The 17,692-nt window shown below is 46.9% G+C and overlaps 2 protein-coding genes across 2 annotated transcripts in view; one reads left to right on the forward strand and one right to left on the reverse strand.

The window, feature by feature from the left end:
* Positions 1–3,184: 3,184 nt before the first annotated feature.
* On the reverse strand, positions 3,185–7,350 carry ERAL1 (Era like 12S mitochondrial rRNA chaperone 1). Its single transcript, XM_008147827.3, has 10 exons — positions 7,041–7,350; positions 5,969–6,096; positions 5,775–5,852; positions 5,318–5,364; positions 5,100–5,161; positions 4,825–4,937; positions 4,485–4,733; positions 4,200–4,349; positions 4,002–4,082; positions 3,185–3,887 (listed from the first exon to the last, which is right to left on the reverse strand). Exons 1-10 carry the CDS (start codon positions 7,327–7,329, stop codon positions 3,720–3,722), a joined length of 1,365 nt encoding a protein of 454 aa, XP_008146049.2. The 5' UTR covers positions 7,330–7,350; the 3' UTR covers positions 3,185–3,719.
* Positions 7,351–14,722: 7,372 nt separating this feature from the next.
* The window catches only part of FAM222B (family with sequence similarity 222 member B), a 65,944-nt gene continuing 62,974 nt past the window's right edge, over positions 14,723–17,692 (forward strand). Inside the window, exon 1 of the mRNA XM_054709035.1 lies at positions 14,723–14,846. The gene's annotated coding sequence lies outside the window, so the exon portion shown is untranslated. The remainder of the gene's footprint in view (positions 14,847–17,692) is intronic.

Below are 17,692 nucleotides of genomic sequence, written 5' to 3' on the forward strand. Positions count from 1 at the left end.
AAAGGTCGAAACTTCAATTATATCAGGTAATGTAGGTTTGCTATCATGGGCTTTTAGCACAGTGACATCATTTTGGGCAGGTGATTTTCTCTTAAAGTGCTCATATCATCCTGGCAACCATGAGGTGGGTATGGATAGCTCCCATTTTATATTTGAGGAAACTGAAGCTGAGGGAACTTGGTCCAAAGTCACAGAGATGGGTGCAGTAGAGTTGGGACTGTCATTCAAGGCCTGTTACCTCTAAACCTGGGCTCTCTCAATGGCCTTGACCTGCTTTCAAGAATATTTCATGTATCCTGGCCAGGTGGCTCAGTTGACTGGAGTTCTGTCCTGTGCACCAAAAAGTTATGGGCTCAATTACTAGTCAGGGCACATACCTAGGTTGTGGTTTCAATCCCCATTTGGGCTGTGTATGGGAGGCAACTGATGGATGTTTCTCACATCCATGTTTCTCTCTCTCCCTCTTCCTCTCTAAAAATCAGTAAGAAAACATATCCTCGGGTGAGGATTGTAAAAAAAAAACAAAAAACAAATAAGAATCTTCTAGCCTGGCAGAGGTGGCTCAGTGGTTGGGCATCGACCTATGAACCAGGAGGTCACGGTTTGATTCCCGGTCAGGGCACATGCCCAGGTTGCAGGCCCAATCCCCAGTGGGGGTGTGCAGGAGGCAATCAATGGTTCTCTCTGATCATTGGTGTTTCTATTTCTCTCTCCCTCTCTGAAATCAATAAGAATAATTTAAATTAAAAAAGAATATTCTATAAGCTTTCAGATGTTCAACAACAGGCCTCACCTGTGGCCTTCAGTGAGCCTGTGGGAAGAGGGTGAAGTAGGAATTAACTTGCTTGAACCGCTTCTTTGGGCCGGCACTAGCACTGTGTTAAGCATTTTACTAGTAGCTAATCACCTGCTCTCTGTGAACTGGGGACTGTTATTTTTGCTATTTACAAAGGAGAACAGGGACAGTCCAAGAGAGAAAATGACTTGCCTGAGAGAGCAACACCTTAGTCCACCTGCCTTCCCAGGCCAAAGTCTCTCTCCTCCCCAACATTACATTCGGTTCAGTTCCATGTCAGTCATTTGACATGAATGTCTAGTCCCTCTGTGGTAGAGATACATTAGTTTATAAATAAGACCCTCATAATTATTTACTTAATACAAATAATCATACAAATAAATGAGCCCATAACTGGGGGGATTTAACTAACCAGGGAAGACTTCCCTGAAGTGGACCCTTAGACATCTGAAGTGGGAATAGGAGCTAACTAGACAAGGAGGGAAGATCATGCCAACCAGGGAAAAACATGTGCCAAGGTTCTGTGGCATCAGGACCTAGAACACCTCCAAGGAACCAGAAGGTTGGGTCTCGCCTCCCACTCCCCAACCTGGCCTCATCTTCCCCTGCAGAGAAGGAGTGTAACTGCCTCCTAGAACACAGACCAGATTGTCTAGGATAGGAAAAATGGAAGAAGCAGATGTGTGTCCCCCAAGAATGGGGTCTAATAGAAGCCCTGCTTTGAGGAGTCTCTACCCCAGGAGTCTCATCTTCCCCAGAGGCAGAGAACCAAATACTGCCAGGCTCCTACTCTAAGTGCCTTGATCTTGGAAGAACAGACCCCTTATGTGGGCTCTCACAAGCGTTTGGGATTCAGCTGCCTTCAAATTTCCCAGCAGGGCACATACCTAGAGGACCTTGCCATGGCAGAGGTGGGCCAGGGGTCTGCCTGCCTACGTCTGGCCTCCTTGGGCTCAGCATAAAAGTACACAGGGACCTAGGGACTGAAATTTAGGCCAGAGCATGTCCCAGGAATCTAGAGATCCAGCTGTAAGGATCCTCCCTACCTTCCAGAGATTCAACTAACAGTCCCATAAAAAAACAAAAAAAACAAAAAACCTCCACCAGCAATTCTAATAAGCCCTGAAAAATGGGGTGAGGCTGTTCTTTCTCCTCCCTGGCCCAGCAGATAGGTGACCAGCTTTATGGGATGAGAGTAAAGAGTGGATCCTAGGCTTAGCAAGGTCCATAAGAGTATGTGAGAAAGGGCGTAATAGGGAGAGGGGCCAGTGACCTTCCTTCCAAGGTGTTCAGCAGGGAAGGGGTTAAGAGGCAGGGCCTGCCCCAGGGGCAAGTGCCCCACCCAGGGGAGGGGCCAGTAGATTAAAAGGCAAGCACTTGGAGTAGAGGCAGGGACAGGGTGTCTCTTCCTCTGCAGCCCGCAGTTCCTGCTCTAGGTAAGTGCCCCTCCTTTGGGTCTCTGTGTGGGTCTGACCAGAGGCAACCTTCTGCCTCATTAAGAGATCTCAGGCTTAACGCGGGTGCTGGGTCCCTAAGGAGATCTCAGTTAGGTCCTCACTCTGCAGCAGAGTTCGCTGGGCCAGTGCCCTTCCCCTTACCCACATGGGAAGCTCTTGACTACAGAATCAAAATGCTAGGCCAGGAGCTGTGGAGCAAGAACAGGGGAGCTGTGTGTGTCCTGACCCGTCCTGCTCTGCCCCCAGGCCCTGGCTTTCCCTGCTGCAGCGCTCTCTAAGCCATGCTTCCTGTGACCCCTGCAGGGCCCTGGCTGGGATATCATCATATACTGTAAGTTTGCAATGAGACACTACAGTATAGATGATGTACTAGTCCGGGCACCCTCAGCTCTGGAGCCTGATGAGAAGGGCAGAAGATGCCACAAGCCCATCTCGCTCACCGATCAGCCTATCACAGCCTGCCTACAGACAGGGCACTTGGGAATGGCGAGGAAACCGTTACCATTACTGAGTTTAGTAATGGTAACGGTTCTCTTGCTGCACCCAGAAAACGTGCCAAGAAGAGACCTCAGAACCCTGGAGCAGACGACTGGAAGGGAGGGAGACTCCAGCTCAGACAACAGGGTGGGGGTGAGGGAATGGGTAAGTTTTCTCTTTTCTGTTCTAAAAAAATAAAGGTGAGCCGAAACCGGTTTGGCTCAGTGGATAGAGCGTCAGCCTTCGGACTGAAAGGTCCTGGGTTTGATTCCGGTCAAGGGCATGTGCCTTGGTTTCCGGCACATCCCCAGTGGGGGGTGTGCGGGAGGCAGCTGATCGATGTTTCTCTATCATCGATGTTTCTAATTCTCTGTCCCTCTCTCTTCCTCTCTGTAAAAACTCAATAAAATATATATATTTAAAAATAATAAAATAAAGGTGAGAAACAGAATGCTTGTCTTTTAACTTTATTAGCATCCAAGAATGGGGAGGATGATGGGGTGGGAGGTAACAAGGTCTTGGGTGGGGGGGGAACAGGACCCTGCTTACCACACATGGGTCCTTATGTGACTTCAAGGTGGAGGATCTGAGAAGGGAGGAAAAAGATCTCCTTTCTGGGGGGTGGGGGCGGCTGGGGAGAGGTCAATGGGGGGAAAAGGAGACTTTCGTAATACTTTTAACAATAAAGAATTAAAAAAAAAAAAAAGATCTCTCTGCTAACCACTGGCAACTCAGGGAGAAACTCTGGGCCCAATGACAGGAGGGAGCAGAGTGGCACCTCTCCTACCAACGGGCCAACTTCTAGACCAAAGTACCTGTGTCCCCAGTGAGAGGAATTACCTGGGGACTGAGCTAAGGTAGGTTCCTTCCTCCAACACAAGACATGGCTGGGCAGGGGCTGTGCAGACTAGGCCAGCCAGAGTTAGCCAGTCAGTCAGTACCCATGCCCCTCACTAGTCTCTGCAGGTTCCAGGCAGGGACAATTCTGGTCAGTAGCTCCTGCCAGAAGCATGGGCTGCGATAGCAGAGGGTGGTCCATCGAAGAGCTTCACAGAGAGGCGTAGCTGAACATCACAGAGAAAGATGTTCATGAGGTCTCGGCCCACCTCATCTGCAATCCGGGAGATCAGGCTCCCCTTTGGACCAATCAGGATCCTCTGAGGGTGGGATAAAAGAGAGGGACCCTGAGCTTGCTCTTACGGCTCCCAATCAGGGAGAGAACCCCTGCCTAGTAGAGCCTTACTCTCTCCTCCAAGCCCAGCCCTGCTTACCACATGTGATTCTTTGTGCACCAGAAGCCTCTGTACGATCAACAGCTGCCCACTCGGCCCTTCCTCCCACACAACTGTTTTCTGCACAAGGAAACATTAGTCAGACAGATCCAAACCTCTACCTCTCTGGGACCCAGCTGTCCTGCTCTGAGTGTGCAGCTGGTGGAGAGCCCCCAGATCCTTTCACCGCGCCTGTACCTGCTGCACATTGTAGGGCATCTCCTGGGGCAGGTGCTCTAGGAGTTTCTCTCGGATCATGTTGGAGCAGATCTCCTCAGGTGTCTGGCTAGTGAGGACTTCACTATGGAACTCCCAGGGCCCTGGCCGGGCCTGTGCCAGGAGGTATTGCTGTGGGTACAGAGGGAGTAGGTGAGCAGCTCAGTTCCAACCAAGACTTTCCTACTCACTCTCACTTCCAATAGGAACTCTGAGGCTTGTCTTCACATGGTGGAAGCCAAAGGCCAGGCTATGGCCACGACTGACCTTTAGTATTTTCACATCCTCCTGGCTTAGGGCTGACAACATGAAGATCTCTTGGAAGTGGGGCCAGCCAATCCTCCGAGGGCCTCTTACAGACTCTGTGTTTGGGTCCTTAGCTGCTGGGCTGGGGCAACTGATGCCTGGCTGTGACCGGAAGGCCTGCCTTATCTTGAGCTTCTTGCCATTGACCACCCCTTCAGTGAGGGCTGCCGTGAGCTCCAGGAGAACTGATTTCTGCTTTAGGCAATCTACCTGGGCATGGGGAATGAGCAGAGGGTGTGTGGTCAGCATGGTGTGGGCCTTGAAGGAAAATAAACCCCTTCCTCAGATATGGGGTGCTCACCTTGTTCATGACAAGGACGCTGGGGACTTGGGAGAACTGGGTCAAGCACTGGAGCACTTGGGGGCTGAGCTGGTTCCGAGTCCGCTTGTCAGAGACATCCACAAGAACCACAACTGGAAGAAGTTGGAAGGGGGGAGAACAAAGATATGACTACTCTTTTCCTCACCCAAGAACTTCCAATGCATGAGCTCTGGCCAACCCCATCTCCCAAACTATCAGGAATGAGAGGCCACAACAGTGAAAATTGGGCTTCAGATTCCCATCTTGAGCCTAACCCAGATCAGCAGATTCCATGCTCTTCCACGGATCTTCCAACAAAGAGACCTCCAGATTGTGCCTGAGGGACAAACATATGTAAGTCAGGAAGGGCCTTATGACTGATTTACTCCTGATGAGGGATGGGGTGTGAGAAGGGGGTTTTCCAGCCCCTATGATGGAATTTCCCCACCCACTCTTCGTTTCCCGCTATAACTCTTGTTTCCATAACAATTACCTTTTTTTTTCAACAGGGCTGATCAGGCCAGGTGTGTCAAGCAGAATCTAAAATCAGAAAAGAAGGTTTCTCAGACCCCCTGCCCTGAGGAGGAAAGACTATGACTGGGAGTGAGAGAAAGGCCACCCTTGATGTCAGGAGCCTGCTTCCCCTACCTCCTGCCCCCCACTTCTTGGCCAAGCTGACTAGGTATTTACCCTCTAACTTTGCTGAAACTGTAGATGGGATCCAGGAAGATGATGACTGTGATTATACAGAAGATTAGTAGGCAGTAAAGAGAAAATGAGACCTTTCTGACTAGACACCAGAGGGGAAAGGTACAGAGAGAACTGCTCCAGGCCTTAATGAAGAGGAGACCGTTTTCCCTCACAGAAGTGAGTCTAAACATCATTTTTTCAGGTCTAACACTAAGGGAGGCCCTTTTAGCTTCACCCTCTGTCCTGTTGCAGGTACCCACCACCTGAGCCTCTTCCTCTGTGATGACCCCCAGAGCCTGGCAGCGAGTAGTGTGAACCTTCTTGGAGACAGGAAACACCTGGACAGAAACAAAGAAGTTTCAAGTGAGGTCCCAGGTGCCTTTAAAATAATACATGGAGAGATGAAAATGGGGTGCAGGGTTTGGGAAGGGGGGTTGTCAAGGATGTAGCATACTTTTCTGCCCAGCAGGTGGTTGGAGAGTGTTGACTTTCCTGCATTCGGGGCACCCAGAATGGCCACTCGTAGGACACGGGGATTCGCAGGCATGTTGGGGGGATGAGCCAAGAGGAGATTCTGCTCATCTGTATGTGGGGGCAGGAGGGGAGTGAGAGAGAGTACAATCTGGATCCTGTCAGGCACAAAGTCCTACCCACCCACAAAGGGAGTAGGGATACAAGATTAGGTACCAGATTGAAGCTGAGACATGGCTTTGAGACTTTGTCCATTAATTAGTTTATATGACTTTATCAAGTCCTCTAACTTCTCTAAATTCCTTGGATTTCTCATATGTAAAATGATGATATTAACGATACCTACTTATAACCTTCTTTAGACAATTAGAAATTGTATAAAACCACTCAGCACAATCCCTGGCCCTTAATACTCAATTACTAAAAATGAACGAACAAACAAACAAAACTCAATTACTGTGTGGAACTACACTGTGTGGTTGTGCCTGTAAATATATGTACAGAACACAGATAGACCAGATAAAGACAGACATCCCTCCAGCCCTGACAGTCACACCTTCCTAAGGGTGTAATGAAGGCTCTGAAAGCATTCTGAGTCTTTTTTGTATCAGCTTCTTGTGACCTTGCATTGCAATGACCAGTTTATGTGTCCAGACTCCCTACCAGAGCTAGTCTATACTACTCCCTACCAGAATAGAGGGTGCTATTTCCCAGGTGTAGTTCAGTGTCTTGCCAAGTACAGGGGGTACTTATTGGATCGAGTCAGCTTCCCACGGGGGGGTCAGAGAGCTACAACTCTGCCTGGCCTGTGGTCCTTCCATCTCGTGCTTTGTGAGCGTTTCTGGTTGTGACCAGATGGGTTCCCTCTGGCTTCCAAACTCTTAGAACCTGGTATCTCTCCCCTCTGAGATCCTTCACTGCTCCTCTCTCTCTTAGGTTGTTTTCTATAACACAGGGCCAAAAATAACATCCCCAGATTGAGGGTTCTCCCCAATACGGTACTTTCAGTGATAAAAACCGTGACAGTCTCGGGCAAATCTATCTGAGCCCTTTACCTCTGTTCATGGACACGGCGGGGACGCGAGGAGTCAACGTTAACGAACTGTCGGGCTGAGAGAGTCCGAGGAAGCGATCCAGGGCCGAGTTCGGGCCATAACGCCTAGAAGCTGAGGCCAAGAGGGGACCAGAGGAAGTGGCGCCTGAAACACAGGACACGCACCTCCGCTGACAGCCCAAGAGTGACGGGAACCGGGTCGCCCACTCCCTCGCGGCGACAGGGCCCAGCTGCCAAAACCCTAACACTGCTGGAAAGAGCGCAGCCCCACGCCGGCCGGGGGCAGCCATTACAGCCGCAAGGCACTCCGGGAATTGACCGGGAACTCCCCTGCGATTGGACAGAACAGCAAGAAGGCGAGCGAGTGGAGAGAATTAGATTGGCCCACAGAGGGGAGGCACCAGCGACGTGGGGGAGGGCGTGCGGGAGAACTACTCATGAAACTGGCCGAGACCCAGAAAAGGGAAAAGTAATTATTTAGAGTGTGAGCAAGATGATCGTTTTTGGAATCCTATACACATCGTGTTTTTCTTTTCTGCCAGTTTTATAAAAGGCCCTTCTAGCACAGTCTCCTGAAAGACTACATCTCCCACAAGGCCAAGCGGCAGAAATCGTTCTCTTAGCGCCAGATTTCACCCAGCTGGAGAAACCCGCGCACCGAAGGAGTAGTGGTCGTGGCGAGGCAGCGGGCGCTGTTCCACCCGGCTCCGTAAGGGTCGTTTTAGCCCTCTCCAGTCTCAGGCTTGCGGGATCCTCTCCCGGTTCCACACTGAACTCGTCTAGCGGTCGGGATCGGCCTCCGGCAGCCTTCACTTTCCCTGTATGCGAGCCTCCTGTAAGGAGTGATGCCTGGGTCGGTGTTCCTGAGGAGCAGCTCTCCCGACTTCCCGGCTGTAAACCTCAGCTACTATCTCCTCCCTGGGGTCCTTCCATTCTGGAGAAAAGGCAGAGGGTCTGCAAAAGGAGAAGAAGTTGTTTAGTCATCACGGATCTCCCAGAATGCCTTAGCGGCCTGAGGAACTTGATTTACCTTGGCCGATTTGTGGCCTAAAGCCCCCTTCATCCTTTGAAGTTTCTTAATCAGACTCTTAAAATGGAGAGATAACTGTTGCGGGAATTGAAGGGGATGGGAATTCATTAAGTATATGCTATATACAGGCCCTGTCAGGATTCCGGGGATACACCAATAAACAAAACAGACAAAATTCTTCCATCACTTGTATCCTGGGGGCTGTTTGTGTGTGATGTTAGTGACCTGACAGGAACAGTTCGGTAGAGTGATCTGGGTAAAAGCCTTAATGGAGTGGGTTTAAGAGAAAATGAGAGGGGAGGAATTAAGGATAGCCAGAATATATATAAAACTCTTCCCAGAGGAGCAGAGCAGAAGGGAGAGAAAGGAGTAGGGTTAAGAGAGAGTTTTATTCTCTTTTTTAAGATGGGCAATTTTGTTTGTTCATAACAATGACCCAGTAGAGAGGGAAAAATTGGTGATACAGGACAGAGAGGAGAGAATTATTGGAAGATGGTGAGAACCAGCTGGCTAGGCTGCTATTGTAGGAATGGAGGCTGAGTGTCCAGAGAAGCTGAGTGACACAGGATTGACAGAGCCAGGGCAGCCAAGTACACTGATGGTTTGCACATGGCACCAGGTTCCAGCTTTCAGGCTGCCTGCTCTATTAGTGGAAGAAACAGCTTTTTGGGAACATGATATTCTGGATGTTCTTTGGGCACCCATATGCCCAAAAAGCAAGATGCCACTAAATACAGGACACCCAGCACTCAGGAAAATACGAAATCTTTCATGGACAGTAAGGTGAAATGCATTTTAGCTGAAATTAAGGTGAAGGGAAATTACATGTTAAACAGTGAATGAAGAGTTTAATTACATAAATGCAAACTTACTCAAGGAACACATATTAAATACTACAGTTCTGGCAATAGATAGTACTATGGAAGAATCCCAGGGAGGGTAAAAAAATTAGAGGAAATGAGTCAAAGTGCCTTGTTAATTCTCTTCTTTCCCAGAAATTTTCCCTCAAATGATATTGGGAGAATTTTGTATTTTGTGAGGTTAGGAGAGGCTAATCAAATGAAATAGGCTATCTGGGTTCATATCTCAGTTTGACACAAGTTATGTGAATTGGATAAGTTATTTAAACTTTTCAGGTGTCAGTTTCCTCATCTGTAAAATGAAGATGATAATAAAAATATATGTTCATGTGAATCTAGGATTTAACACAATATAGGCTGTCAATAAATGTTCATATCTTAAGGCTAAATGTTTTTGCACCTTCAGAAACCTTTTTCCATAAATTTCTGTATGGACAATTTATCTCTGTACTGTATTCATGTCAGCATTTTAAAAAATATATATTTTATTGATTTTTTACAGAGAGGAAGAGAGAGGGATAGAGAGTTAGAAACATCGATGAGAAAGAAACATCAATCAGCTGCCTCCTGCACACCCCCCACTGGGGATGTGCCCGCAACCAAGGTACATGCCCTTGACCGGAATCGAACCCCGGGACCCTTGAGTCCGAAGGCCGACGCTCTATCCACTGAGCCAAACCGGTTTGGCCATGTCAGCATTTTTTAAAAATGCTTAATCGCTTTCATCTGAAAAGCAAAAAAACCCCACAAAAACACCCTGATTTCAAATCCTGTTCCAAATAGGTGTCATTTTACCTTCCTAAAATAGTGCAGTGATGATAGTGGAAAGATTTAAGGGATAGAATTGGACGGAGATGGTGCCTAAAACTCTCCTATGGCCTCCTCTTCCAACTAGATTAATCCAAAGTCCTTGCATACATTGAGGGCTTACTCCTAAGGCTTCAGCCACATTGGCTTTCCATCTCTTAAATATACTAAACTCATTTCTGCCTCAGGGTCTTCAGGGTCTTTGATCTTCATGGCCCCAGTCTGACCAAGTCACTCCCAGTCCCATTTTTTTGTCACTCAATTCAAGTGAAAATTTTTCAGCTCATTTGAATTTTTTCAGTCCCCAATTGCGTGGTATTCTCTTTTTCTTGCAGGCCTTTCAATAGACTGTTCCTTACAAGATTAGTTAAATTTTCTCATAGGACCTTTCTTCCCTCCTGACAAGGCAGTTTATAATATGGTGAATAAGCACACAGGTTATTGAACCAAACATCCTAGATTTGATTCTCAGCTCCATTATTTATTGTGTGACCTGGGGAAGTAACTTCTATCTACTTCAGTTTCCTCATATTTTAAAATAGGGATAATGGGCCCTGGCCGGTTTGGCTCAGTGAATAGAGCATCGGCCTTCGGACTCAAGGGTCCCGGGTTTGATTCCGGTCAAGGGCATGTACCTTGGAGGCAGCTGATTGATGTTTCTCTCTCATCGATGTTTCTAACTCTCCCTCTCCCTTCCTCTCTGTAAGAAAATAATAAAATATTAAAAATAAATAAAATAGGGATAATGATATTATGCTGATAGGGTTGTTATTATTACAAGAATTGATATGTATAAAGTGCTTAGAGTAGTGCTTGGCACATTGTAAATGCTATGTAAGTGTTTGCTGTTATTGTATGTCCTCTACTACATTATAAGTTCTATGAATATAAGGAATATATATTTCACCACTGTAGTGCCTGTACTTAGACCAGTGTCTTGTACAGAGTGGGTACTCAATAGATTTTTGTTCAGTGAGTGAATAAGTTACTCTGGATTGGCTCTCCCTTTGTGGCATCAACATGTTTGCAGCAGTTCAGGCTATTACATCTTCTCATATCTAGTTTTAGTGGGAAAGAACAACAGACTTTCTCAGAAAGAAAATTCTCCTTGTGCATTTTTGGCTCTGTCTGGGTTATGTGCCCATCCCTGAAACAATCACTGTAACTTAGGAAATGTTATGTGCTGATTGACTTAGGTCTGGGTTCTGTGTTTATCCACATGGTCTGAAAGTGGAGTAAGGGTGGTTTCTCTGAATGATTTTCATTAGATATAGTGAATGAATGCTTGGCAGGAAAAAAAAATTCCACTATTCTGCCCTTGGTAATAAATTTAATTAGGGAAATGGCTCAGGAGACTGTTATGGTTCAAATATAAGAAGATATGCTGCCCTAGCCGGTTTGGCTCAGAAGATAGAGTATTTGCCTGCGAACTGAAAGTCCCAGGTTTGATTCCGGTCAAGGGCACATGCCCGGTTGTGGGCTCGATCCTCAGTAGCGGGTGTGCAGGAGGCAGCTGATCAGTGATTCTCTCTCATCATGGATGTTTCTGTCTCTCTCTCCTTCTTCCTTCCTCTCTGAAATCAATAAAAATATATTTAAAAACAAAAGAAGATACGCTGTCGCCCAGCCAGTGTGACTTAGTGGTTGAACTTTGACCTATGAACAAGGAGGTCATGTTTCGATTCCAGGCTCAGGATCCTCAGTGTGGGGCATGCAGGAGACAGCCAATCAATGATTCTCTATAATCATTGATGTTCTATCTCTCCCTCTCCCTTCCTCTCTGAAATAAATAAAAATATATTTTTTAAAAAAGAAAATATGCTGTCATACAGATTTCAGCAGGTCTTCCTGGGGGCTGTATGTGGTGTTGAGGTTGGGAAGGTATAGTTCCCAGAGGCTTCAGGGTCTGCTATGGCCTTCTTTTCAGTCATCCATTGTGCCAAGCCAGTTCAGCCAGGTTCGGTGAGCCTGAGAGGGGGCGGTGAAGGATTGAAAAAAGACAAACAAGAGAAAAAAGCTGGGCCTAGGTGAGACGCTGTCCTCTCTGATGGAGAGGCAATGCTACAGCCTGTAAGCTGTGTCTTTATTTTATAGCCAGATTCCACGAGGCAAAGTAAGGGCGTGGTTACAATGTTCTCGTGGGTTTCGAATCTACTCAATTACCTGCACCTGAACTCTATCAAGCCCACATCACTCAGACACGTTGGACCACATGTTCGGACCAGAGGTTCAAGCTTACAACTATAGCTGTTGGCTATAATTGTGCTGGGAGGGCTTTGCCCTCCAGGCTGGGACTTGCATGTGGCCATGAGAGGACTGTGCCCTCTCATTAGTCCGAGGCTTGAACCTGTCCAAACACTGTTGCTGCTCTCCACAATCCATTCATCAGAACATAATGTCTATATTAATTCTCCCTCCTTTCTGACTTTGCAATTCCCCTAAGGTGCCAAATGTGCTCTCATTTCAAAGGGTAATATGTTGCAAATAATGACAACTCTTCTAAGCCAGAAGCTAGCCTCTGGGATTGATCCAGAGCCATACCCACAGGATGTCCTGTCTATTGCCCATCACCCTGTTCTGTTAGCTGTTGTATTTTACTCTACATATCCTATATAATAAAAGACTAATATGTAAATTGTCCACTGGACCAGGAGTTCAACCGGGAGTTTGACCAGGGGGAGGGGCCGGCCAGCCAACCCCCCATGGCCCCTCCCCCAGGCCTGCCGGACCCCACCCATGCATGAATTTGTGCACTGGGCCTCTAGTGTCAAGGTATAATTGTGTAGATGGGAGGCAATTCATACATGAGATCTGTACCTTTTTTTTTTTAATATATTTTTATTGATTTCAGAGAGGAAGGAAGAGGTGGAGAGAGAGATAGAAACATCCATGAAGACAGAGAATCATGAATCGGCTGCCCCCTGCAAGTCCCCGACTGGGGATTGAGCCCACAACCCAGGCATGTGCCCTTGACTGGAATCGAACCCGGGATCCTTCAGTTCCCAGGCCAACGCTCTATCCACTGAGCCAAACCGGCTAGGGCGAGATCTGTACCTTTTAAAAATATATTTTTATTAATTTCAGAGAGGAAGGGAAAGGGAGAGATAGAAACATCAGTGATGAGAGAGAATTATTGATTGGCTGCCTCCTGCACACCCCTTACTAGGGATCCAGCTGGCAACCCAGGAATGTGCCCTGACCTGGAATAGAACCAGTGACTTCTTGGTGCATGGGTGGACACTCAACCACTGAGCACTGGCCAGGAAATAAAAACATTTAATACAAAACAAAATATGCAATACCTGACTAGTTGGGGGCACTGACCTCTTTCCCCCTTGATCAGGGGTGGGGGAACATCTGGCCGGCAATCATTTGGTCTGGCCCTGCCAAGGCGCTAGCAATGGGTTAATTAAATGTTTGACCAAATATAGCAGGTTAATTTTTTTTTTTAGCAGGTTAATTTTTAAGATGATTATTTTGTATGACCCCTGAATGATGTTATAAATATCCAAATGGCCGTTGGCAGAAAAAAGGTTCCCTGCCTAAGGTTGTCAAATAAATGACAGCAGCCAACACAACAATAACCACTCGATGTGAATGAATCAAAATTATACCTATTTTTTTGTCAGATTGGCAGAAGAATATTTTTTTTTTGGTGTGCTGCAGAATTTTAATAGTTTATGTGTGCTGTGAGATGAAAAAGGTTGAAAATCTCTGCTCTAGGGCCTATTCTTGCTTTTTTCCAAAATGAGGAAAACTTTCCTTAATCTTAGATTAAAAGTTCAAACATTCATCCTGGGACCAGGCCTAGAAGTAGAGAGAATTTAACACCATTCACAGAAAAAAAAAGGAACTTCTTTTTTTCTTCTTAATTTTTTGCCTCCTGACATTATATCTTGGTCCCGATCTTTCCAAGCTCTGAATTGTAGAGGGAGACTGGGTTAGAGGTGTGATGGAAGAGTCATAGTGCTAAGGAGAGTTTAGTCTTTTTTTTTTTTAAAATATATTTGTATTGATTTCAGAGAGGAAGGAGAGGGAAAGATAGAAACCTCAATGATGAGAATCATTGATCGGCTGCCTCCTGCACGCCCCCTACTGGGGAGAAGATCAAGCCCACAACCCAGGCATATGCCCTTGACTGGAATTGAGCCTGTGAGCCTTCAGTCCACAGGCCCAAGTTCTATCCACTGAGCCAAACCGGCTAGGGTGAGAGCTTACTCTTGTACCTCTTCTTCCCTTGGACTGTAGTGCATTGCCTGCAGCTTTCAAATTTGTGTTGTTTTATTCCAAGGAATCAATTGAGCCCCTAGACTCTTGTTGGGCGATGCCAAGGCAGCACAGTTGTCTCTAGGGGCTGATAGTTGGGCCTCCTTAAACGAAAGATCCGGTTTTCCTTTACCAGTTTGCAAAAGGTTCAGGCTCTACAGGGAGAGCTGGAGAGTAGGGGATAATTAGCCTGCAAGTCCCTCAGTGGCACATATGAGATGCCTAGAAAATTTTCGTCCAATAAATAGTATGTGCTTGATAAACGGACTCCACTTAGCAGTGTCCCAGTGTATTCTAGGTGCAGTCGCCTCCTAGACAAGTGTGCTCTGGGATGTCAAAGTTGCCTCTTATACAATTATCCACGGTGCGTTCTAGATGTGCTCATCTTGAAAGAAACCCAAACTTATCAGTGCTCCCCTCAGAGCACCTGAAATTCAGGTCTTTAGGTGCGAGTGGGACCCAAAATCCTAAAAGTGCCATTAAGCCTATAGCCCTGAAAGGTCCGAACGTTTAGTAACCTAGGCAAAGTATTTTAGAGGCCTCCATCCCGGGGCAGCCGCCGAAGCCCCTAAGCTTAACAAGTCCTCGAGGCCAGCGGCCATATTTACCTGGAGACCTAGGGCTTCAGGGCATCAGGCACTGAGTAAGGCGCCCCCGAAGCGCACTACGCAGGCGCAGGCGGCCCGCGAAGGCCCCGGCACTCTAGGCTGCGCAGGCGTAGGAGCGGCTGCCGGCGAGTCCCGACGGCGGCGGCGGCGGCGACTGAGGGGCCGGGGCGTGGAGCAGCGGTGGCGGCGGCGGGCGGCAGCGGAGCAGCCATGAGGGCCGGGCCCAGTCACCGACAGTGAGTGGTTGATGGAAGGAGGGAAGGGGTGGCTTGGTGGAAGGATACTCGGATTTGGAGGGGGTGGCGGTGGGCTCTGCCTGTCGGAAGGGAAGGGGCGTGGGGGGAGGGACCGTTTGAGGTAACGACGGGAGAATTTGGGGCACGGGTAGGCAGATCGCTATCTCCAGGACTGGACCGCTTTGTGGAGGAAATGGGGTGCGCGTTGCAAAGTGGAGGGGCTCCCGGACAGGGCCAGTGTCCCGTTTGTCATCGTCCCTTCCCCCAGGAGCTTTCTCTGTCGCCTCTCCCTTTCCGCTTCTTTCAGAGAATGGTCGCGGGGGGAGGGTGGTGGAGGATGAAAGCCCTGCTGGAGCTGGAGAAGCCAACTCTGATCCTGGCAGGGAAGGGCCGGTCGCCCGGAACATTAGGCTGCTCGGGTAGGGGATGGAAACCGGGATTTAAAGCTGGTAGGGATCTAGAGAAAAGAGCGAGGGGCTTAGCTTTCGACAGGTTCCCACCCACGTCCACCACTGATTAAAGTTGATAGGTCATCTTGGGCAGGTCCCGCTTAACATTTCTGAACCTCTGGAAGGCGTAGTGATATAATGGACTACGGTGAGCATCACGTAGGTGATTGAGATTGTAAGAACTAAGCTGATCTTACTCTATCACTGGCGATATTATTGGATTTTAGACTTTCCTGTTATTAATGGAATGACTAATTTCTTTGTCAAGGTGAAGTGTATTGTCTGTAAAAACCTCAGTAGGCACATATGTGTTTTCTACTTAGGCACAGCAGATCATGTGCAGAAATAACCAGTTTGTTCTGTGATGTGACCAATTAGTCAGCAGACTTATGTAGGAAAACTACCATACTCGGGCATTTTTACAAGCTCCTTGAGGAAGGAAATAGAGAATGGAGGCCCAATAGGTTAAATGCTTTCTGAACATAGTTCGTTCAGGCTTGTTCCCTCATAACACAGTTGGCACTAATGTGTTTTACTATGCGTTGAGAAAACTAGTTTGAGACAACCTGGAAGGGCTGCACAGTGAGGGATGTGCATATACAATTTGTTATTTTTAAATTATTAAAAACGTTTCTTTGCAAAGGAGTCTGCTTGCCCCAGGTCCCTGTCTCTGTTTTGGAAGTCAGATAAGCATATACTACTAGTAGCAGCTTTTCAATTCCACTTTCTGTTACTCTGCCTGTGGACCCTCCCGGGTGGAGTGTCTCTCAGAGAAAGATAGAGGCAGGTGGCTGACTGGTTCCTTCTGATGGGGTGTAGGAGTGCACTCCTGAAGCTGTGTTGTTCTTACTGTTTAGGGTAGGCAAATCAGAGGACCGAGTTAAACTGTGTGCTTGCCGAGGAAGAAGATGGCTTTGCGGCCACATCTTTTGAAAGAGAGGTGAAACTCTTTTCAAAAGAACGAAAAGAGACCTATGCTTGCCCTAACCGGTTTGGCTCCGTGGATAGAGCGTCGGCCTGCAGACTGAAGGGTCCCAAGGTTCGATTCCGGTCAAGGGCATGTACCTTGGTTGCGGCACATCCCCAGTAGGGGTTGTGCAGGAGGCAGCTGATCGATGTTTCTCTCTCATCCGATGTTTCTAACTCTCTATCCCTCTCCCTTCCTCTGTAAAAATCAATAAAATATATTAAAAAGAAAGAAAAGAGACAAGACCTATGCTTCAGCTTTGTTGGCTCTGAAGATTGAGAGCCTGAAATGGGAGGCCTTTTGCCTTAGTGAGTGATGTGCCAAGGTAGGAAGTGGCGGCTGTACTAGATCCTTGAAGATTCACAGATAAGAAAAATTAGTTATTTTATAGGAATGAAGAAAATGAACTCTAGTTGTCTATAACTTCTCTATCTGGTAAAATGTGTTTTGCTTCTCTTTCCTGGAAATGCACAGTCATAAATCATTTTTAACTCTTTGCTCTTTCAATAAATTTTCTGTCTATAATACTGATTATCCTTTATTAAGGATAGTTTGAAAAAGCAAGCATAGCCTGGCTGGCATGGCTCAGCAGTTGAGCATTGACCTATGAACCAGGAAGTCATAGTTCAATTCCGGTCAAGGCACATGCCTGGGGTGTGGACTCGATCCCTAGTGTGGGTCGTTCAGGAGACAGCTGATTAGTGATTCTCTCACTCTCATCATTGATGTTTCTCTCTCTCCCCCTTTCTCTTTGAAATCCATAAAAATATATTTTAAAAAGTAAAACCTATAAAAAAGCAAGCATTTGTTACTGTTGTCATAGGTCATTTACAGAACACAAATTTATTCTGTCTTTGACTACCACATGGAAGATGAAGTAGAGGTACAAAATGTTAGAGCTGGCCTAGCCATCTTATTTTTTATTTTATTTTTTAAAAATATATTTTATTGATTTTTTTACAGAGAGGAAGAGAGAGGGATAGAGAGCTAGAAATATCGATGAGAGAGAAACATCGACCAGCTGCCTACCGGGGATGTGCCCGCAACCAATGTACATGCCCTTGACCGGAATCGAACCTGGGACCCTTCAGTCCGCAGACCGACGCTCTATCCACTGAGCCAAACCGGTTTCGGCATAGCCATCTTATTTTTAATAATTGGACATCTATTTTTAATTTTGGTAATGCATTTTCCCTCTATTGGAAATTTCCATCAGTTCAAATAAATTCATAAATGCCATTTGTGTTATGTTAAAATGGTAGAGGTTTGTTCAGCTGTGATGAGAATTTCCTGTCCTTCCTTCCTCCTTCTATTCTCTTTCCTATTTGTGGTTACTTTTATGTAATAGGTGACTTTACTAAATGAGGAGTCTTCCCATGGGGCAGAGAAAGGTGATGGTCAGTGCTGGGATTGTCTGTTGTGTGAGCAGT

The sequence above is a fragment of the Eptesicus fuscus genome, chromosome 20, assembly GCF_027574615.1.
Source record: "Eptesicus fuscus isolate TK198812 chromosome 20, DD_ASM_mEF_20220401, whole genome shotgun sequence".
Taxonomy (NCBI): Eukaryota; Metazoa; Chordata; class Mammalia; order Chiroptera; family Vespertilionidae; genus Eptesicus; species Eptesicus fuscus.

Coding starts and splice junctions, on each gene's coding strand:
- ERAL1 (XM_008147827.3), bottom strand. CDS start 7,329: ATGGCTGCCCCCGGCCGGCGTGGGGCTGCGCTCTTTCCAGCAGTGTTA. Junction 5,853..5,968: donor ACCACCTGCTGGGCAGAAAA/GTATGCTACATC, acceptor GTTTCTGTCCAG/GTGTTTCCTGTCTCCAAGAA. Junction 4,083..4,199: donor TGCCCTACAATGTGCAGCAG/GTACAGGCGCGG, acceptor TTCCTTGTGCAG/AAAACAGTTGTGTGGGAGGA.